At 46.2% G+C, this 22,786-nt stretch overlaps 1 protein-coding gene across 19 annotated transcripts; it reads right to left on the bottom strand.

Moving 5' to 3' along the window:
* Nucleotides 1-5,755: 5,755 nt before the first annotated feature.
* On the bottom strand, nt 5,756-16,424 carry LOC118698530 (uncharacterized). 19 transcript variants are annotated; one of them, XM_054516316.1, is made up of 21 exons: nt 16,200-16,413; nt 14,623-14,744; nt 13,589-14,394; nt 13,465-13,492; nt 13,208-13,370; nt 13,044-13,124; nt 12,854-12,966; nt 11,858-11,922; nt 11,752-11,779; nt 11,653-11,666; nt 11,499-11,539; nt 11,335-11,415; nt 11,163-11,258; nt 10,164-10,228; nt 10,046-10,087; nt 9,907-9,950; nt 9,762-9,805; nt 9,640-9,680; nt 9,085-9,287; nt 8,155-8,248; nt 5,756-6,275 (listed from the first exon to the last, which is right to left on the bottom strand). In XM_054516316.1, exons 7-21 carry the CDS (start codon nt 12,883-12,885, stop codon nt 6,008-6,010), a joined length of 1,158 nt encoding a protein of 385 aa, XP_054372291.1. In that variant the 5' UTR covers nt 12,886-12,966; nt 13,044-13,124; nt 13,208-13,370; nt 13,465-13,492; nt 13,589-14,394; nt 14,623-14,744; nt 16,200-16,413; the 3' UTR covers nt 5,756-6,007. The 19 variants fall into 19 exon arrangements, 17 of the variants coding, with proteins under 17 accessions (XP_054372291.1, XP_054372295.1, XP_054372287.1 ...); XM_054516320.1 differs by having other exon boundaries at nt 11,880-11,920; nt 12,804-12,966; nt 16,200-16,412; XM_054516324.1 differs by adding an exon at nt 6,455-6,564 and having other exon boundaries at nt 6,002-6,089; nt 11,858-12,966; nt 16,200-16,407.
* Between the last annotated feature and the right edge of the window lie 6,362 nt (nt 16,425-22,786).

The following is a 22,786-nucleotide window of genomic DNA, read 5'->3' as shown; positions in this document are numbered from 1 at the left end:
ACTGCTCTGGAGCTTCTTTACAGAGCTAAAACTGACTGGGTCTCTCACCCTCCTCTCATAGCAGTGGTGCAGAGTGAGGCACATGGCAGGGCAGGGGTTTTATCTGTTGTTTTATCTTCTGGTTTGATGTTTAACACATGAGGCAGAAGAACCCCAAGCCCCTGCTCACCATATCAGGCTAGGCTGCAGGGGAGCACATTGACAGCAACACAGTGGCTGTACTGCAACCACAATCAATCTGATAGAAAAAGGGTTTAAGGCTTCTAACGGTGCCATGGTGACTGAGCTGAGCCCAACCTGGGCCTAGCTTGATCCCTGATCTGTGTAAAGCCCTCTTCTGTGCTTTCCTGAGGCTGGGACAGCTGGAGAGGTTGCTCTCCATGAGCACAGGATGGCAGCTGTGGGCTGAAACTCGCTGAGCTGCCTCCCCAGTAGGGGATGGGATTGTGAGGGATTTAAAAGAAAAAACATTACAAAGTCTTTGTCAGTCTTCCATGCTCACTTAAGCCGGCTGTTGGTGATTTGTAGTATTTTTTAAAATAAAAACCAAATGCTTTCCCTTTACAAGTAAATATGCTATGAAGAGGACTTCAAAGGAAAGATGATTAGTTACTATCCAACTGTTGCTAAATTCATTGGTTGATGGTCCATATACTGCATTTTTTAATGTTACTGATACCTGATACAGACTATTCCCAAGCTGTTTGATAATTATTTATCAGCCATCTGCATCAGCATCATCTGCATGACCAGTGATGGCCAAAAAGCAGGAAGGAGAGAGAGGGGTTAAGCTGTAGGCAGGAAAGGGAAGGCAGAAACCAAGCAGCAAACAATTGGCACCTGGGCTCCATTGAAGACTAAAAGTGGGAAAAAATGGCTTAATTGAAAAATCTGCCTATTGTGTGTGCAGTCTCCAAGGGGAAACAAACAAACCCATTCAAAGGAAGGGAAAAAAAAGGCAAAGAATTAAAAAATCCTTGTGCTGTTATGCAGAATTGGGGGGTTTAACTCTTCCCAATCTCTTCCCAGTCTCAGGCAGAAATATTTTTATAACCAAACCATCTCCCTTTTTAAAGCATTTAGTTGGATTGAGTAATTTCTTAAGTCCTCCATCATCAGGACCAGTTTGGGTTTGGCAGCTCAAACACCTTGGCAAGGCCAGGACAACTTCAGTGGTTCTCCCTGTCCTGAAAGAGAGGAGAAAAGGGAAGTTAAGCTCACTGCAGAATCAAAGACTCCTGCATTTCATCTTTTGGCTTGGATTCCTCACCATGGAATTTTAGCCATAAAAAAAGGGGAGGTGGCACCAAATTGAATTAAAAAGTGCCCTTTCCCAGTGTTTTTATTCCAGACATTCAAAGGAAGCTCATTTTTCTTCTAGCATTCTTTCCCTAATTTTAGCAGAACCATTCTCATCCCAGACCCCACTCATCAGTTGTTCAATCCTTTGGCACTGGATCTGGACAAAGGAAGGGACACATCTGGGTCATGGGAAACCACGGAGAGAAACCCTCCAAAACTGGACAGAGAAAAATGAAATGCAGGAAGACTGACCTGCAGCTGGTTGCTCTTTGCACTGGGCTTCCTTTAAAGGAATGGATTTGCTGCTAAACGCATCTCAGGCTCAGATGTGACCAGGAGAAGGTGGGATGGAGATGAGGAGTCAGACAGGGAATAGCCAGGGAGATGCAGGGCCCAGGAACATCAAGGATGGAGAAGAGAAGGAACAGGGATTGTTCTCCTTGTTTAGATCCATCAGTGCTGGGAGCTTGGGAAGCACATGAGGGTACCAGAGGGATGCTGGGCAGGAGCAGGAGAACTCCAGGATAAGGGCAAGCTGCTCCCACTCCAGGGCTGGGCCAGGGAAGGAGGGGAATTATTTCCCTCCCCTTTCCAGTGGGATGCAGGTGCCACCCTGTGCAGAGGCAGGAAAATTGCCTTGCAATCAAGTACAAAACCTGCCAGGCAAGGCCAGGATGCCAGCAGCCATTTCTCCTGGATTTCCTGCTTACAGGCATTTTAAGCTTGCTTTGTCTCAAAAGCACCTTTTTTGCCAAGGGCATTCCCATTTCTTCTGGATCCTGAACAGAGGTTTGGAAAGCTGACTTTGATGAGGGAACTGTTTCCTATTTTGATCCGTGTTAACTTGGAGTTTCCCTTGGCACCAAAATCAGGGGGTGAACCCAACCCTTGAAGGGCCGTAAGATCCTAACTATCCAATCCCCAATCCCCTCAGCATTGGCTTGTAGAACCTTCTCAGGGTTAATTTAGCAAACTTAAGGGTTTGGCAAGTTCAGGATCAAAACAACCAAAAAATTCGTGAAAAAGAAACTGAACTGAGGCTGGCTAAAAGCTGATGACTCATTACAACAATTCAGTGAAAAGGAAGCAGGATTGATCCTGTGAAAAACGCCAATCACTTGTTTTTAAAACTTTAAAAGTTTAACAGTAATTAAATGGTTATAAAAATAGTAATACAATTAGAGTAATAATAATTTGGACAAATTAAATTAAATATGAGACAATAGAGACAAAGAGTTATGGACGTCCGGGTACCTTTTTCCGGGCAGCACGAGCCCAGAAAAGGACCCCCGTTAACAAAGGATTAACCCTTAAAAGCAATAGCCTGTTGCATAGTCATACACTTCATACATGATGCATAAATTCCATTCAAACACAGGATTCTGTCTGCTCATCATCAACTTCTTCCTCTGAATCCTAACAGCGCCTTCAAGGCAGGAAGAAGTTCGTTTCTTCTGATAAGAGGGCAATAAATTCTTTTTCTCTGAAAGATTTAGGTGTCCTGTGACTGCTATCTCACTGCGAGTCCTTTCTTTACAAAAAGTCTCCTACATAGCATAGTTTCTACTTTAACATTTTGTTATAACCTAAAACTATATTTAACACACTACTTAAGAGAATTAATACAGCATTACTTTCTAACAAAACACATATAATATTCATTTTAATATTTGAGAAAAGACAATCACAAAATAAGCATTTTTCACATTTTCAATACTTACCAAGCCATCTGGCCAGAGTTCTGTGCCCACCAAGGACACAGCAACCAGCAGGGACCTTCCTCCCATTCTCCAGCACAGGCTTCTTCCCTCCACACGCAGGGAGCTGCAGCCACTCAGGGAACACCGACTTAGTCACAACAGGAGAGGCACAAGGATAATTTGGAACTCGTTGTGACCTCAATGCCGCCCAGACCCAGGAGAAAGCACTTTTCCGATCAGACGGAGCGGGGTATTTCCCGTACCGCCCTCTCTTCTCCCTACCCAAGGCGCATGAGCACACTGCCGCCATCATTACAAGGGCAAGTGAGTGCCGCCCTGAGCCGCCATCTTGGGTGTGGCGTAAAAGTGACCTTTTTTTGTCTCCCCGTTCCAGTTTTCACCCCCTGCAGAGGCAGAAAAACTGCCTTGCAATCAAGTACAAAACCTGCCTGGCAAGCCCAGGATGCCAGCAGCCATTTCTCCTGGATTTCCTCTCCGCAATCTTTGGTACTGGCAGAAGCCACTCCCGGCCGAGCCGCCATCTTTGTTGTGGTACCCTTAAGCATCCCCCGCTCCTCACACAGGCGTTTCTCTTGCCGGCTGTCTCAACCCGGTCCCGACGCCGATCCCGCACTCTCAGCGCTATTTTCTGCTGCTTTTCCCGGCGGGAGAAAACGGGTGGCGGGGTCAGCGGCACCGGAGCCCCGCGAACCGCGGCAGGGAGCGGCGGCGACGCCTCTGCCGGAGTCCTGCCGCGGCCGCCATCTTGAGCGTGGCTGGAGCCCGACCCGGCTCATGCAGGGTCCTGGTACGCGGGCGCTTCGCCGTCTTGAAATGGCAGCTCTGTCCCCTCCGCGCCTCCGCCGCTCGCCGAAACCGGCCCCGCCGCTGTCGTTCTTGCCAGCCACGGCCCCGCACGGCGGCCGCTCAAGCCCGGTCACGCCCTTTTGCACCCCTTACTGTGCTTCGCCGCTCCTCTCTGTGCACAGTACCGCTCTGTGCCCACAAGGTGGCAGCACCGTCCCCCGCCCGGGCCGGGCTGGACGCACCTTGGGGCAGGCAGGGAACGGAGGCCGAGGCTGCCGGAGATCCTTTTGTATTTATTCCCTTCAGCCCCAGCAGCTGTTCCTACGGTTTAAGGGCATTTGATTGGTTCATTCCTAGGTAAAAACGTTATAGCATTGGTTTCAAAACGACTACGCATCTCTAGTCAGAGTTCCTGTATACAATAAAATGGATAGATTCGTTCCAAACCATTCTTTCCAAATGGTTTTAGAGATAAATTCCAATTCTTTGCCAATACCTATAAAAACGAAAAACTTGACAGGTTTTGGTGTTCTACACCCACCGCTCCGTGTGAATTTTCTGGCAGCTTTTGGTCCCTCTGGGGCAGGGTAACCCAGCATGACCCCCCCTCATTCCCCACTCACCTGCTCCTCCATCACAGCCTGGTGTGACCGTGTTCACAGGAGTCTTAGGATGAGGGAAGAGACGAGGAATTGACTCCATGTTTCAGAAGGCTTGATTTATTATTTTATGATTTATATTATATTAAAACTATACTAAGAGAAGAAAGGATTTCATCAAAAGGCTAGCTAAGAACAGAAAAAGAAAAAATGATAATAAAGGCTTGTGTCTCAGACAGAGTCTGAGCCAGCTGGATGTGATTGGCCATTAATTAGAAACACCCACATGACACCAATCACAGATCCACCTGTTGCATTCCACAGCAGCAGATAATCATTGTTTACATTTTGTTCCTGCAGCCTCTCAGGAGAAAAAATGCTAAGGAAAGGATTTTTCAGAAAATATCATGGCTACAGCCTGGCTCTCCCTCCTAGGGACATTGCGGTGCCCCAAATGACATAAGAGCCCCCAAGTCTCCAGCCCCTCTCCCTCAGCCTTGCTTCCTCACCCCCAAAGAAGGCACAGAAGGAATCAAACTGCCCTGGACAGCAGAGTGGTGCTTTATTCAAGCCCTTTCCACGAGTACATCTCCCCCAAAAGTGACTCTGCTGCAACAAGAACGGGGGGCAACCCCCAGAAGTTCCTCCCCAGCCCTGCAGTCACAAGAGAGAGGCAAAAAGAGGGAGGGGCAGCAGAGAGGACACAGGAAGAAAAGTAAGAATGGGGTGCAGAATGAAGTTGAAAAAACAACCAAAAACAACCACAAAACCTGGGATGGGCAGCATAACAGAGAGGAATTAAAAAGGAACGGGGATAGGGAATGGCACACAGGAGCACCAGAGAGCCACCAAGAATATAAAAGGAATACAAAGAAGGCATAAACAAAAAACAACCACCAAAAAAAAACCCCAAAACAAGAACCCCCCCCCCCCCCCCCGCAAAAAAAAAAAAAAACACCCATGAAAAAACCCCCCAAAATCAAAGAACAACCAACCAAAGAAAACCAGACTGGGACAGGCAGCATTAGAGAGGGATTAAAAAAGAACAGGGACAGGGAATGGTTCACAAGCATCCAGTGAGAAAGAATGGCATGGAAATCACCACACAGAATAAAAGAGGAATAGGAGTGGGCCATGGAGAAGGACAGAGGAAAAGGCAGAGCGCCAAACACACAGTATGCTCAGAATTAATGTGATGAGAGGCTAAGACATGTTTTGCACAGCACAATGAATGGTCTGATTTTCAGAAGACAATTGAGAACAGACAGAAAAACTGCCTCAAGGATACAGAGGTTTCCTAAGAATTCCCTGGAACAGGTAAAGAAGAGAAACCACACAGACTATCAATGCAAGACTCTAAAACCAGCAAGAAATTTATTCTTGTGTATTAAATGTTAAAAATCACATGCATGATTGTAGAATATTTTAGTTTAAAAAATATTTCAAAAACCAACCCTGACAGTTTACCTGCAACTGCTATAAAATATCTATTTTATATATATATAAACATGATTATTTTCTGTAATCAAAAAATTTAGACAAGGATGCAACCATCCAGGTAATGCTGAGTGAACTGATACCCTGCATCAGACAGTCTTGTCAAACTCCTGCTGGCAGAACTGAGCTCACCCCAGTCCATGGATGCACTTGGCTCACACACTGATTCAAATGCAAGTGACAGCTGGGGAAACAAGGAGTGGAAGAAAATTGTATTTTGCACACTACAGCCAAGACCTGTGAAAGGCCGCAGTAGAATATGCTGCAAAAGAGCCCATGGTACAAGAAATGCAGGCTCATAGGCTGTCTCCTCAAGACATGCTGGTGGAATATTCTGCATAGCTGGCCACATGCACAGTGCCCCTGAGTCCTGTAAGCAACATCAGAAATGTCAGCATGAGTTTCACCAGGCACTTTTAGCTCCTAAGGAAGGCAGCCAACAAAGATGTTTGTAACCTTTACCAAGGAACAGATATAAAAATGACAGGTTGCTCAGATCTAGTACCTTTTCCATTTTCATTCAAAGTCCCAGCCCCGCCATCCACTTACCAGCCCCACAGTGATTTCAGCACCCACCCAACAGGTGCCATCACAGGCCCAGGCAATATTCTACCATTGACGGGGTTTTCAGGCGCAAGGTTGCAACAGAGAAAAGGTGACTGAGATGGAGAGAAAAGAAGACAGAGAGAAGAAAAGGAGGGTGGGAAAACTGAAGAAGGACAGGAGTTAGAGTAACAGAAAGTGGTTGGGATCAGAGTTAAAGTGAAAACTTAGTCTTTTCCTTTATCACTCTACCCTTAAGAGCAAAAAAGACACACTAAGGAAAAGGAGAACACAAGGAGAACAAGAAGCAAGAAGAGTGAGGGTGAAAGTTATGAAGAAAAAGAAATAAGGTGCAAAGTATAGACAAAAGAGAGAAAAATACAGTCAGAAATAGTGAAATGGACAAACAGAAAAAAGGAAAAGGAAGCAGATGGAACCAGAGTTACAGAAGGAGAGACACAGTGTCAGAAACAGTGAGAAACAGAAACAAAGGGTTAGAGACAGATGGAAATTAAGTTAGAAATAGAAAAGTAAAGTGAGGAGCAAAAGGAAGACATACAGTGGCTAGAAATGACAAAAGCACACAAAAAAGGACAGGAGCCACGGTGGGGGTAGGGAAGGGCAGGGGGTATCTTTATTAGGGGTGATTCAACTTTATTAAATAAATGTTTTTATTTACACTTCAGCAAAACACATGGAAACAGTGCATACAAATGCAAGTGCAGATACAATCCATAGACGCACTGGTAAAAGTCTAATTTACATATAGACCAATACAGGGAAATGCAGCAGCTAGTGCAAATGCAGAGCAATGCAGAGCAACACAGATAGAAAAAGGTTATCATCTTGTGTTTATATTTTCATTACATGTTGATTTATTGTTACAGGAAACCCAAAACAACAAAAGCACACAGAAAACACTCATCTACCATTAACACCCCCTTCACATTACACACAAACTCACCATCTCTCTCATCACAACTGCTAAATTACACCCCAGCAATCATTGGTCCTTGGGACCATGGTTCCCGGGAGCCTCCAAAAAAATCCTCCTGCCTGACGAAAACCCACGCCCAAACTCTGGCAACGAACGTCACCTCGCAGACAAACTGGGACAGAGGAAAAAAAAAACCCAGCCCAGGGAAAAAAAAAACCAGGCCCTGGCTGGAGATTTTTTATTCTAAATTTAAAAATGAGTTGAAAAACCTGAAAAGCCAAACTCATACAAGGTTACAGCCCTAGAACCCTTCAACACACACACACACTTCCTTCAGCTTACACACAAACCCACACTCACACCTCAACGACTCTGCTAACCCCCAGCACACATTCACACCACTCGTCAGGAACACAGCTCCCAGGAGCCTCCAAACAATCCTCCTGCCTGACGAAAACCCCAGTCCCTGGATGGTCCGATGGTCCACACCCAAACTCCGGCAATGAACATCACCTTGCAGGCCAGCTGGGACAGAGGGAAAAAAAACCCAGCCACGGGGTGTGGGAGGGGGGAAACTCTGGCTGGGGATTTTTTATTCTAAATTTAAAAATTAGTTGAAAAACTTGAAAGGCAAACATCACACACACAAGGTTAAATCCAGTCAGAATGCACTCACACGTGCAGAGACAAGCGGACACAGACAGACACAGTCACATTCTGTCACACACACTCACACATTCTTCCAACTTACACTCACTGCAGCCCTTACTTGAGACACTGAAGAACGTGCTGTGACACATCTTCTGACTGCCGCTCCTTGACATCAAATGGTAGATTCTGGGGAAATCGGTAGCCTTGGGGACCTGTGAGATGACAGGAAATGGTCAACAAGTGGCTATCTGATAGCTAGGACTTGTCCCCGCTCTGGACTGATAAGTTTTCTACCCAGAATCTATCTACTGTTCATCAGTCTTCTATCTACCCATAGAAGACAGATGAACAGTAAAATTTATGTAACTGTTCTACCTGTGACTATGTGCCAGGGCAGAGCAGCTCCAGTTATAAGTGGTACAACATAAGTACACCCAATATAAGCTGACACATACAGTGCAAGTGTATGTATAGTGTAAGTACACACAATATAAGGTGACATCGGTACATACAGCATGAGCCAGAACTTCAGATAACTCTCTGGAAGATTAATTCTTGAGCCATATACCCTTTGAGAAGATAGAACCTACAGAACTACTGCAGTCACCTGAGGAGGGAGTAAGACACTCCCTCTAGAAGTCCAAGAGAATGGCATGGAAAAAAAGACACTACCAAAGCTAGTAGTGAGAAGGAAGATGGATGACACCTTGTGTAATCCTTCCTGTCTCAAAGAGTAAAAACAGAAAGACGCTGGAATAAGCGATATCCGGGAAGGAACGTGAGTAAAATACAGCCTATATGGCACAGAATAGTGCCAATAAAGCATCGAGACGTAACAAAAGCCTACTACACGGAAGACAATGGACACACACTACATACCAGACACAGACAACATACCAGACACAGACAACATACCAGAGACAATTGGAAACTGCCTGGCACTTTGACCTTATGGACCCAAGATTCCTACTGCAAGATGAGCCAGAGGCCGATGATGCCAAAGGAAAGAAAGCCCTATGATGATAGCACATGATGAAACGTAACTCACTATAAGAAGTTAGTAGCAAAACAGTTAAGAGGATGCTCGAGAGGCTCGGCAAGCCTAGAGAAGGAAGCGGACTGCTGGGTGACCGTGGCGATAGCTCCAGACCTGAAGGCGAGCTCCTCAGGGGAAAGATCCGTGACGACGTCGAGTTGAGGAAGGCTGAAGATGCAAAGTTCCCAAGAATGTGGAGATGGGTCGGAACTGCCCTGCCCGGCAAAGGCTCTGGTCAGGCTGAGGACAAACCCTCTCCCTTTTCTTCCAGAGAGCCTTTCCCGCTACAGACCTCTCTGCTAAGCGGACATCAATTGTTCCCTGTGATAGTAAAGGTTTTTCCCCTTCTCCCAACCAGTGGCCCTGACACTTAGCTTTTGGAAGACAAGCGGACAAAAGCCATCGTCAGTTGGACGTTGAGATGTCCTCCACGTGTGCTTTGGTGCTGCCGTTTCCAAGCTTTGGCTACAAGCCTCCTCAGGGTACCCAAGGCAAAACAGAAAACCTGACTATTGCCCTCAAAAACAGTAATCCCCGGGACTCCTCCACACCACTGCCCCGGCTCACCTCAAATCTTGATTTGACTCCGGAGGGTGCCCGGAAGATACCTGCAAAGAGAAAAGGGACACGCTTAGCATGCTGCTGTGTAACACTCACCTAGGAGTCAGCCTGCCTAAACTGCGACTCACCTGCCCTCCTCTGTTCCTGGGCATGCCTAGAGCACCGACAGCACCTGCAAAGAAACAAAGCAGAAAAGCATGCTGACATACTGTGAAAACACAATCTCCCAAATCTGACAAGGATGCCACAACAATACCTTAAGCTTGCACCCACCTGGCATGGTCATGCTTAGCCAGGATAGATTGCAAGTGGACCACCTAAAATAAAAAGAACAAGAGTACATGCTTAGAGCTGCACCAGAAACTGAGACTTCAGCAATAACAACTGCTTCTGTACAGTACTCAATTCTCACCTTGCCCACTCAGCCTTGACAGCTGCCCTCTGCCTTGACTTCCTAAAAAGAGAGACAAAGAACACTGCCGTAACAGCCACCATTTATGCTCCCTCTGCAGAGACAAACAGTGACTGACCTGCTCAGGGCAATCCCCGCACCTGGGATGGGGGGCTCTGCCCTGGACTTTATCCTTCTGCATCTGAAAGAAAAAGTTAGGACAAAAGTCAAAGGTCTGCAGGATAACTTAAGAGCTCCAGCTATCTTGTGTCCATCTACAAATCCCATCTAGAGTTCAACTACAGCCCACATTACAAATTTCAACTCCCCAGGGCTTGTCCTATTGCACCAGGCTATGTGGCAGGGCAGAGCAGCTCCAGCACAAATGTGTGTGCAGACACCCGTGACACAGGACAGGACATGACAAACAATTGGGACACAACAGGAACAGAAATCTCTGGGCAAGGAAAATGATTGCAAGGACTGAGAGAATGCAAAAGGAGATGACCGAGGTGAGACCGATGGTGAGCTGATGAGGCTCGGAGAACCCTGGAGGAAGAAGATGCTAACTGAATGATTTATTCCAAGAACAGCAAAGATGGATGCCCGAGAATCCTACAGTCAGAATTCTCTCCCTAACCTCGCATTCTTACAAGGCCTAATCCGCCTTAATGGATCCTTGTGGGGCACGGCTCTCTCTGTACAGCTTAGAACAAGATGTGACAAGACATCTGACTGGATGCTTCTAAAGAGAGATGAGATTCTGATACCTGCCTGAGCTCCTGAGTCAAAACTTCCATGGCATAGGTGCCAGGGCAAGGAACACTGAGATCACAGATACTAAGAATGGTGCCAAGGTTTCTGACAGGCCCCTCAAAGGGCTAGGATAAAAGACATGAGATACCCAAACAACACATAATGCACAAAAGACAAGTGACACGATACACACCGGGACTGCTCTGCCCTGCGCACCTCAGAACTGTGATCCAAAGTGAGACTTTGCTTTTAGGGGGCCTAAGGGGCCACTTCATGAACACCCCCCCCATCCTCCAAAGCGGACTCAAAAACCCCTCCCAGTAAATCCCAAACCAGCCCCCTGCTTTCATCCCCTCTGTGGGTCGTGGCCCTCTACTTATCTCTCGCACAGCTGGGGATGCCGGTCTCGGCTGCAAAGAAAGGCCGCCTTGTCAGCCGGGAAGCTCCTGCTGGCACCGGGCTGGTGTCTCTTAGACAGCTATATTAAGGAAACCAAACGTCAGTACCTGATCTCGGCAACCCATCGGCCAAAACCCCACAAGTCTGCTACTCACCGTGCTCCTAAGAACGCTCAGCTGCTCGGGCCGCACGCTTCGGGCACGCTCGGAGACCGAGGCCGTCGTCACAGGGGGTGTCTGGGTTAAGAGGAGATGAGGTGATTTGGCATGGCTGAAACCTGAGGGGACCCTCGCTCCCCCTCCCTGCTTCCCTGACTCACCGCAACTCCTGGGCCATTGCCAAAGGCCACCTGGATGGCACCTTTAAAGAGAAAAGTTCTGGGCTTCATCACCAGGTCCTGTAATGCATCCACAGGGCTCACACGTGCAGGGAACCCAGTGCATCAGCCAGCTGGTGACAGAGGCTTAGCATACTCCAAGTGGATTGCCTAAAGCACACAAACAAGAATGGAAGCTTTAGAGCTCCACCGGAAATTGAGACCGGAGCAATAACAACTACTCTCCACTGCTCACCTTGACTGCTGGTATCCAGACTTAGTTCCTAAAAAGAAAGACAAAGAACAGTGCTGTAACAGAGTCACCACATACACTTCTGCTGCAGAGACAAATGGTGCCTCACCTGCTCGGGGGAAATACCTCACCTGGGATGGGGCACTCTGACATAGATTTAATCCACCCAAATCTGAAAAAAAAGTTAGGACAAGAGTCAAACTGTTGCAGGATAACTTCAGAGCTCCAGACATCTTGTATCCATCTATAAATCTCATCTAGAGTCCAACTACACCCCACATTACCAACTGCAAGTCCCCGGGACTTGTCCTATTACACCAGCCTATGCGGCAGGGCAGAGCAGCTCCGGCACAAATGTGTGCAGACACCCGTGACACGGGACAGACAGGACGTGACAGACAACGGGGACACCACACGGACAGAAATCTCCTGGCAAGGAAAATGGCTGCAAGGACTGAGAGAATGCAAAAGGAGATGATCGAGGTGAGAGTGATGGTGAGCTGACCATGAGGCTCAGAAAACACTGAAGGAAGAAGATGCTAACCGAATGATTTATTCCAAGAACTGCAAAGATGGATACCCAGGAATCCTACAGTCAGAATCCTCTACCTGCCCTCACATTCTTACAAGTCCAACTCAGCCTTAATGGACCCTAGCGGGGCATAGCTGTCCATACAGCTCAGAACAAGACCTGAAAAGACATCTGACCGGATGCTTATAAAAAGAGAAGAGAGTCTGATGCCTGTCTGAGCTCCCAAGTTGAAAGTTCTATGGCATTGGTACCAGGCCAAGGAATACAGAGATCACAGATGCTAAGAATGATGCCAGGGTTTCTGATAGGCCCCTCAAAGGGCTAAGGTAAAAGACATGACATATCCAAACAACACATAATGCACAATAGACAAGGGACACGATACACACCGGGACTGCTCTGCCCTGCGCACCTCAGTTCTGTCATCAAAAGTGACACTTTCTTTTATGGGCCCTAAGGGGCCGCTTCATGGACACCCCCATCTCCAAAGGTGACTCAAAAACCCCTCCTGGTGGGTCCCTACCCTGCGCCCCACTTTCATCCCCTCTGTGGGTTGTAGCCCTCTACTTATCTCTCGGACATCTGGGGATGCAGGTCTGTGTCATGTACAAAAGAAGGCAGCCTCAACATCTGGGAAGTTCCTGCTGGCACTGTTGTTCAACATCTTCCTGATGTTTCTTAGTCAGCTACATGAAAGAAATCCAAATATCAATGCATGATCTCTGCAGCACACTGGCCAAAACCCAACAATTCTGCTACTCACTCTTTTCCTAAGAATGCCTGGATCCTGGGGCCGCGCCCTTCAGCCACACTCCGAGGCTGATGCCATGGTCACGGGGTACACCTGGGGTAAGAGGAGACGAGGTCATGCGGCATTGTTCAAACCTGAGCGGACCCTCGCTCCGCCTCCCTACTTCCCCAACTCACCACAACTCCTCGGCCATTGCTGAAGGCTGGTGACACCTTTAAATAGAAAAGGCAGAGGCTTCATCGATGAGTCCCGTGATTCTTCCGCGGGGCTCGGGAGAGCGGCGCGCCCGGTGGGTCGGCCGGTCGGTGACTGGGGCTTAGTGTACTCCGAGTGGATTGCCTAAAGCACAGAAACAGGAACAGATGCTTAGAGTGGCACCGGAAAGTGAGACTGGAGCAATAATAACTGCTTCTGTACCCTACTCAAGGCTCACCTTGACTGCTGATATCCAGCTTTACCTCCTGAAAAGAAAAAGAACAGTGCTGTAACAGAGTCACACTTTACACTCCCCCTGCAGAGACAAACGGTGACTGACCTGCTCGGGGGAACCTCCTCACCTGGGATGGGTGGATGGATTTTGCCCTGGATTTTATCCTTCCGCGTCTGAAAGAAAGTGAGGACAAAAGTCAAAGGGCTGCAGGATAACTTCACAGCTCCAAACATCTTCTATCTAGGAATATCATCTAGAGTCTGGCAACACCCCACAAACTGCAAGTCCCTGGGACTTGTCCTGTTGCAGCAGGCTATGCGGCAGGGCAGGGCAGAGCAGATCTGGCACAAATATGTGCAGACACCCGTGACACAGAACGTGACAAACAGGGGGACAACAAACGCAACACATTATGCTTGTGGTGAGGGTCTCGAGGGGAAAAGGCAAAAGGGACCCCAAAGACACACTAGGTAACACGGTACGCCGGACAACATGACGTGGACCAGAACTGTTCTGCGCTGCCCGCCTGAAAGATGCCATCAAAATTAGAGCCTCTCCCTCTAGCTGTCCTAAGAGGCCCCTTGGAGGAGATTACTTTTCCCTCTGCTAATTTTTAAATTTGTCCCAGGAACTCCCAACCCGCTGCTCTCCCATTGTTCCAACTCCAGGCCATGGCCCCAACTTATCTTTTGGATGATCGGTGACGAGGATCCACGTTGCACCTGAAATGAGTCTGCCTCAGAGGGCCCTGTGATCACCTGTTAGCCTCTCGGTCAGCTACAATAAAGAAAACCAAAACCAATGTATGAGTACAGAGTTATGTGGGCCAAATCCCAGCGAGTCAGCTACTTGCCCTCTCCTGAGTATGCCCGGCTCCTTCAGGCTCCAGCTTCATCCTGATTCCAAGGCTGCGGCCGTTATTGTGAGTGACACCTGGGTTAGAGAATGGCAAAGTGAAATGGCATTCCTGTGAGTGCAGTGGATGACCTTGTGTGCTGTAAGACATACAAAGGCCTCTGTTACACTTCTGAAAAGCCTAGGGGTGGGGCCTCAAATAAACACCCTTTCTCAACCTACTGCCTCCAAAACCACCCCCCCAGCAATAACTCCTAAGTGGATACCTGCTCACCCTCCCTCTCCTAGTCACAATCCTCAACTCACCTGAAGCCTCAGTCTCAAACATCATCTTGGACACTGGGCAGATCCCTCTTGTGACATGATGAATCTGCTGAAAAAAGTGTTGTAATTAACACAACCTGGAGTCTCTGGAAGCTGCACTCCTCCTAAAAAATACAAAACAAAATAAGAACAAAACAAGAAATTACAAATGCACCTTACCACCCCTAAACACAAAACCCAAAACTGTGAACTTAAATACTCCCTGCATTCTATGCTGTTTTCTTCACAGTATCTTCAAAGCCTTTATTGCTTTAGACATCTAAAAGCACTTACTAAAAACAAGCTGAGATAAACTGAAAGAGCATCTTCACTAAAATGAGAGAAGAGCTCCTATCCTAGCTGATCCCTGAGAGGGAATGAAGCCCCCCCAGCAAAGGCTGGGGTTAATATACCCCTGATTGTGACCGCCTCTCATTACCATGATACCCCGGAAAAGGGAGGGGGGGGGGGGGGGGGGGCAAATCCCACCAGGTATAAAAGCCCTCCAAGGGGCTATAGCTGTTTGGCTCCTCTGACTTGAGTTCCAGGGGAGTAAAGGGCTTGATATAGGAGAAAGCTCTTCAGGGAAATAGCAGCACTTTCTTTTTTGCTACAGCTACTTGGAGCAAAAGTGCAGAAAACAGGTAAGAAATAAAACTTTGTGTTTAGGCAGCACAGCTTGGTAATTTAGGTAATTTATGTAAGTTAACAGCAACTTGATAAGTTGCTGTTAACTTACATAATTATTCCTTAGTGACTGCTAAGTATTACTTCATGTGTGACTAAGTAGGGTTGAGAAGAATACTAATGATATAAGTAGTCAAGTCTCCTTAGAACCTCTAATTAGGGCTATCTACATTATAAATAAAAAGGAAAAAGAATAGACTCCCATATAGTATTAGGGTTACATATGTGCACATGTGCTGGCCTTGCTCCCATCCAAAATATTTGGTAGAAGTGCCCTGAAATGCAGTTTTAAACCCCTAAAATGCTGAAAAAGGCAAAGCTTGCTTCAAGTGCACCCCTTAAAATGAGGAAATAGGGCAGTTGCCGCCACTTAAACTAACACAATGGCAAATAAATGGCTTCTCCCCTTTAATTTAATCCCCTGAAATATTGGGTAAAGAGGAGCATTCATCACTTTAAATCTCTCCAGTGATGGAAAACGGGGGATTTTTCCATCAATTCAAACCCTTAAAAAGGAGGGACAGTTGGGCTTCCCTCTCCATTTCAGCCTTTGGATGATGAAAAGGGCAGAGCTACCCTTAATTCAAACTCATAGTAAAGCATCATCGAGGTTTTCCCCTTCCATTTAAACTGCAAAATAATGAAAGATGGGGACTCCCTGTCAATTAATACCCGTAACGGCATGGAAAAGCTAGGGTTTCCTTCGATTGAGACCATTGAAGTTGCCGGGGAAGCAGATTCCTCTTCAATTTGAATGCGGGCAATTGTGGGAAAGGAAGCTTTTCCCCTCAATTTAAATCCCCTTTCTCCTAGTAATCCCTCCCTTTTCTGGGGGCACTGGGGAGGGACTGATAAAAGCTGAAAGCCCCCCAGGACCCCGCATGCTGCCCCACCTGCTCAGGGGCTGCCCCTTGGCAAGAGTGCTCTTCCCTCGGCATTTTCTCTAAGCGGGGCGCCGTGCCCGGGCGCATCCGGCTGCTCCGCAGCCCCTGCCGGATGCTCCGACCGTCGTTCCCCGAGGGACATTCGGGATACTTCCGTTTCCTTCGCGGGGCTGGTAGTTCCCTGTGCAAGTGTGCCCCGGTAACCCTCTGAAAGCAGCCTCTGGCAGGAGCTGCCCCCTCCTCATCCTCACTGGTCACACCTGGAGCTGCTGCATCTTGGGAGTGGGAGGTGGGAGGGTTTTAGCCAGATTTCTGGAATGCTTGCTGCAGGACTCAGTAACTCATGGTCAAAAAGATTTTGTCCGAGCTATGAAATTTAAAAAAACCCCAAAAACTAAGTCAATCTTGTACTTAAAGCAATTTGTAATCTAGAAGTTTGTATGGACTATCTGTCAGCTCTCAGGAAATTAAACACCCTGCTATCTTTTCTTGCCCTTACATAGTGAAGAAATCTAATATTTTACAATAAAATTTACTGGCTTCTAGTTCATGAACTATAAACGGTATTTGTTATGATTTTGTGATGCTATTTACAGGTCAGTGTTCTGAGGGTAGTTCCAGCCCTCCCTTGGCCCACTGCCCTGTGCAACCAGGCCCCTGTGCTGTGTGGCTGTAAAAGGCAGCTAATGCATCTGTTTTGAAGAAAAAGAGTGAGAATTGTGTATTGAAACTTAGTACTGGTTCCCTTTGCTGTACAGTATTTTACACTGAATCAAAGAATTTGTGTTCTGGGCTTAATTCTTTTTTAATGGTGCCTTATCTCAGGGGAGCTGGGCAGAACTGGGTAAGTCTGATGTTTAGAGAGCGTGAATAATATTTGCACAGGTTTCTGTGTTTTCAGTGCTCAGTCAGTGACAACTAACCTAAATTACAAATGCTGAGGAAATGCAAGAATGCTCCTGTCATTGTGTGCTTTTTAGTTTAGGTACCAAACTGAAATGTCCAGTGATTTGAAGAAAGCTCAGCCCAACTGGAGCTAAACATCCTTTAATTAACCTTTGCAGGATGGAGGTGTTCTGAATAGGGAGCCTCTTAGTTTAAAAGTTATTCAAGCAGGTCTTGGAACATGGCAGCCAGAAATGCCTGAAGAGTTCACAGAAACTGCAAGCACCTGTTAAAAGCAAAGTATATGGATCTTTTTGTTTTAGAATAAAAATGGCTGGTTAACAAACATCCTGAAGAGTCAGCCACCCACATTCTTCCTCCAAAGAATTGCAGATTCTTAGCTCCTGGGCTCTGAGATGTAATTACAGTATGAGGAGGTTTAGGAGAGCTGAAAAGTCACCATGGCAACCTCCTGGCAAAAATCTTCGCTCATCCAACGTAAAGCAAAATTTATTTTTATCTGAATGGCCTTAGTGAGCCTGAACAAGTTCTGTGTTCTGGCTCTCTGCTTCATTTCATTGTACTCCTCAGACATGGTCTTTTCCTGCTCTAAGTCCTAAAGGCCATCTTCTAAATCTTCTAAATGAAAGTTTTGACTAGAAATGGATGCAGGATGCTGGCTGTTCAATCGGGGTCTGCCTCTGAGTTAAGAAAGAGATGCCCTCTCGTGGTGTTCCAGACCCTTTGCAATCAGCTCCAGTGAAGCTGATAAACAACCTGTGCTGAATAATTTTAAGCATTGAAGTAAACTGAAAAACGTGGAAACAGATAAAAGAAGATGAAAGAAATGAAAATCATTGAAAAGTCCTGTGCAGTCCCTGTTCAGAAGAAAGAAAGGCTCTCCATGCAAGAGTTTATGCAAATTATAGAAGCTAGGAGAAGCTATGCAGCATGGACTTGGTGAGACACAGTGCTTGCCAAGCAATTTTCGTGGATGTGACCTGCCCATAATAGGAGACTGAGACCTGCTGGTCGAAGCTGCTGGATGGCAGGAGGGTGCTGCTCAGCTGCAGCTACTTGACTGTGAGAGAGTCTGTGCGGGTGCACAGGGGGAAGGCAAAGCAGGAGAAGAGCTGCTGAGATATAAAGCAATTTGGCTAAGGGGTGCTCTCAGTTTTTTGAGGAAAAACTTGAAGTCTGTGGTGTTTAAATGGGGGTAACCAAGAGGAGGAGACACAGATTTGTGAGCAATAAGGTGACGATGGATGGGTAGGTTATGTAGGAAAGCTGAAGGGAGGGATGCTTCTATTACTTTTGGAGCCGAGAGTGCCTGGACTAGCAGGGTGCCATGCTCAGCAGCCTTGGGAGGTTCAGGCTTTCTCCGGTTCCTCTTACATCCCTCTCAGATCCAGTAAGGGGAGTGAACAACCCGGAGCTGCTGTCAGAACATTTAAGATCACGCTCCTGCAGGAGACAGCCACCTGGCCTCCAGGACCAATTTTGTCCCTTTGGAGCTAACTCACAAAATTCAGAAGTTGATCTCTGGCTGACCAAAGTGACAGGCACACAGGGGTGTCCTTCTCAGGGGCCACTCTCTCTGAGACCTCACACATGAAATCTTTCTCAGCAGCAAGCAATAATTAGTATTTTTGGAACTTGGCAATGACTAATTAATATCTTGCAGGAAGGAAGAAACTGGTGTTGATCTTTACACTATAGTATTATGTACTACAAATATGGGCTAGCTATTGGGGGAATTTTCAACTAGTGTTCTTTAGTGCAGTTGCTTTTGAAACAGAAACGAGGGGATCTCTTCAGTTGTTTCTGTCTAATTTGTGTTTTACAGTGCTGCATACTCTGGACTTTGCTCTGGACAAAACCTGCATGACCCTGTGACGTACCGTAGGCTGGGAGTGTAATGATTTGTTTCTTAAATATTATTGCAAAAGTCAACAAATCATTTCTGGAGTAATAAAAGAGAGGGTTGAAAGCAGAGATTTGTTATTGCAGCAGATTTTCCAGGACCTTAGAAATGTGGTTTCAAAACAGAATAACTTGCTCTTCATTTCCTGACCCACTGAAAATATCGCAATGTCCCATCTGATTTCCTCTTCACATTTTCTTCACCGGTCTTTTGGCATCTGACAGAAGAAACAGTGTGGAGCAAAAATCTACCTGAGCTGCGCTACACAGGGAGGTGAGTTTTTGAGCAGAGCCTTTAAATAACTATGGTGTTCTTAGAAGAAAGTATGAAAATATATTTATGTGCCACAGGCTGGGAGCACAAACGTTACTGCAAAATCAGCAAAAAATTGCCAGAGTGATAGCGTTGAAAGCTGGGAGAAGAGATTTGTTGTCACAGCAGTAAATGGAAAACTGGATGCCATTTCCTAACGTTGTAAATTTTGTAAAGTGCAATTTTTAAAGGAAATGGATGGAGTTGTTATTAGCTCAGAGGTTTTTATAGTTTTCTAGTGTCCGAACACAAAGGGACAGCTTCCATTTTGCCAGTGGGCTGTAACCCTGTGTGGAGAGCCCCAGGTGAGGGCTGCATCTGATGTGAAGCCAGGTGACTCCACGGAACGGAGCGTGGCCATCTTAGACGATCTGAGGAGCTAGTTCATCCCTCACGGTCATTTTATGTAACTCGTGAATAGGTGAAGATTTCATCCAGTGTGGTGCTGAACCAAGTCCTTCCTTTGATGCCTGGTGAAGTGAGTAGAGGAAGTAGAGTGGCACAGGGGGAGTTGCAGGGCATGGGGAGCGAGTCTGGGGCTCTCAGACATCGAGGCTGCCTGTCCACTTTTTCTTGATCCGGTTTAACTGTAGTCATTTTGCAAGCAACTTTAGTCAAACTGAAGCACAAAACAGAATAAAGCCCTTTCTGCTTAGACTGGCATATTTGGATTTAAGTGTTCAGTATATGCTTATACCCTGGAACTAGCTCTGTCTCAATTATAAACATGTTCCCACGGCTGAATTACACTGATGAAAATTTGCTTGTAGTCAGAGCCCAGGAGTGAGAACAAATACTTTTACTGGCTGTGCTGTCTGTGAGAAGTGTCCTGTTTCTCCCTTTGCCCTGTTTGCTGCTGTGTGGATTACCATCCCACCAAAGTCTGTAGGATATAACTGCAGGTCAGCACACCCAGCTTAGAGGCACTGGTAGGGCTTTCTCTTCCTATGTTCCCCTACATTTTTAGGAACTTCACCACTTTGTCAAAGCAGACTGGAAGCTGGTTACAGGCTTACAGAGTTGTGACAGATGACCAAAACGTGTTCAGTGTTGTTGTATGAACTTCATCTCTTTTAGAAACCAGCAGAATCCAGAGGGTTTTGTAGCTGTGACCTTTGCAGAGATGGCTGATCTAGTGACTCAGCCCCATCACAGGGAATGAGGACTTCAGGGCCTCTGTGCTGTCAATGCCATTCCAGCAGATTGCAGGAGCAGTTTGAATTTCTCAGCCAAGTGGGAAGGGGGTGCTCACCAACATCTCTTTTTCAGAACATGCCTAGAAAATGAAGAGGTTCCTGTGTTGGCCTGAACAGCGCTCTGCTGATAAGGTCTTTTGCATCTTGGTGGCTGCTGCTTGTCTTTTTCTCCTGACAGGTACAGTAATTCTGCTCAGGACTAATCACATGAATGGTGCTTCCAGCAGGCTCTGGGAATCCCCCAGCCCAGAGAGTGTCTGATGGTGTCTTGATTTGTGCACACACAGTTTATCCCTACAGGAGCCCACTTTCCTTGTGCTCTGCCCCAGAGCAGCAGTTCTTATTCTGGCCCTTTCCCTTCAGCCATTATGAGGGTCCCTGAAGCACACTGGTCAAGTCTGGACACAATTCATACCCTTTCCTGGGCTGCAGATGAGTCAGTACTAATAAGAAAACGCATCAAGGAGTGAAATGTCAGGTTTTCATGGCATCACAACCATCATCCGTGTTTGGAGGTGAAAAGTCTTGTGTTTTGTCATTATTCACTTCTTTCCCTACTGGGTGTCTTCTGTATTTCTGCATAGTCTTTTTCTAGTTTTACTTTGGTCACTGTAAAATAGGAGCTGTCCGGTTGCTCCTCGGTGTCCTGGGAAATGCACAAAGCTGCTGACAGAACCAGGTTCTACGATAATGATTCAGGCCTAGAGTTCCGCATGGTAAGCTGTGTGTCGTGAACACGATCAGCATCCTTTCGCTCTAACATAAATCCCAGCAAAACAATAACTAGTTCTATGCCAGTTTTTGTATTCCTTTCTTTCACTTCTCTTCAAGAACAAGGCAGGGCACAGAGATAATTTGTGCTTCTAAAATGCACCCTGCAGGACTGGGGTCACTTCAGCCCACTGGCCTGTTGAGGAAAACTCAGTCTCTTCCCAAAGAAAACCATTATAATAAAAAGACTGAGTTAATATCTAGCTGCCAAATCTATCAACTTTCTCTCAGCCTTGGATGAGAAAAATCAAACACCCAACCTGGTACTGGACCACATGGACCCTAGAGAGCTGAACTATGTATTGATTCCTATTTGACATGTCTTGAGGACTTTGTTTTCTATTGCAGAGTTAAACTTGTCTTTTTACTGGTAGCTTGGGCAGTCTCAAATTTCAAAGGTAGCAGAAACAAGAAATTGAATAAACTTTAAAATTTTTTAATCATAATGTGGAGAGGTAATCAAATGAGGATGTAGGGCAGCTTTTTCTTTGGAAGTGAAACTTTATTTCCCTTTTTTTACTCTCTTTCCCAATGTGGTTTGCTTACAGAAGAAGGCTCTCTTTATGGAGAACTCCTGGATTTACTGGGAAGGAATGATAAATATGTGTCCAAGTGTGTGTTCTCATCCTCTCACTGACTCAGTCTGCATCTCTTCCTCTACCTCACCCACACACTGCTTTCTGGTTTTCTTCTTAATTTTAAGTAATCTGAGAGAGGGATAAATGTTCAGTATCTGAAAATGACTGCTAATAATATAGAAATATATTTATTGCAATCCTCTTATTGGTTAGTCTCATTTTTGATGCTCACCTATTGGAAACCATACATATTTACAGGGTGCCAAATAGACCATTTATTAAATGGTTAAATCAAAATCCTTGAGTTGGACTTTAAAAAGTCAGTGGTACAGTAGACTCATGGCTTCAGACCTCGTCTGCCATCACATCTCGGTCCTCTTTTCACAAGCAGAATCACATCACCTGTGAGGCAATGGTTTTTGAAATATTACACTGATAACAACAGGAATGGAGTGGAGCCTGTGATCGCCCTCTGCAGATTCAATTCTACCTAGAGAGAATCTGCAGCACTGGAATGTGCAGGGAGACTAGTTGAGCCCCAGGTGTTCTAATAGTTTGGAATGTGGCTCAGTGGATCATATCCTAATATCATGTCTATATTTCTGTAGGAAAGAAAAACATATTTATTCCAGTGATACAGCATGCCTGACGTTGCAGAGCTGGATTTTAGTCGCTTCACTGTCCACTTGCTCCAGTTTGATTCTGTGCTGACTTCATAGCCTTTGGCTTAGTGCAAAGGGAAAAATCAATTCTGTGCCTAGCAAGTAGAAACTTAGGTACTGTAGCATGCCTGCTCAGAAGGGGTTTTTGATTTCAGCTGTCCTTTGAACTTCAGAAGACAATTTGAAGTCATTTAGAATAAAAATAGGAGACTTCAAGTTATTACCAGCCCCTTTTTCTGTTACTGTCCACGGATGAATTGTCATTGAT

This window comes from Molothrus ater, chromosome 14 (genome assembly GCF_012460135.2).
Source record: "Molothrus ater isolate BHLD 08-10-18 breed brown headed cowbird chromosome 14, BPBGC_Mater_1.1, whole genome shotgun sequence".
NCBI classification, from domain to species: Eukaryota; Metazoa; Chordata; class Aves; order Passeriformes; family Icteridae; genus Molothrus; species Molothrus ater.
The sequence above is the reverse complement of the archived record's forward strand: the minus strand, read 5'-3'. Positions and strand labels throughout refer to the sequence as shown.

Bases quoted from the DNA above. Each gene is read 5' to 3' on its own strand.
- LOC118698530 (XM_054516312.1), bottom strand. From the start codon at position 12,005: ATGAGATTTATAGATGGATACAAGATGTCTGGAGCTCTGAAGTTATCC. The intron at 10,229-11,162 runs AGATAAGTAGAG...ACTTTTTCTTTC, and splicing joins GGCATCCCCAGCTGTGCGAG to AGATGCAGAAGGATAAAGTC. The intron at 10,088-10,163 runs GTCAGTCACTGT...CTCTCTTTTTAG, and splicing joins GCGGGGATTGCCCTGAGCAG to GAAGTCAAGGCAGAGGGCAG.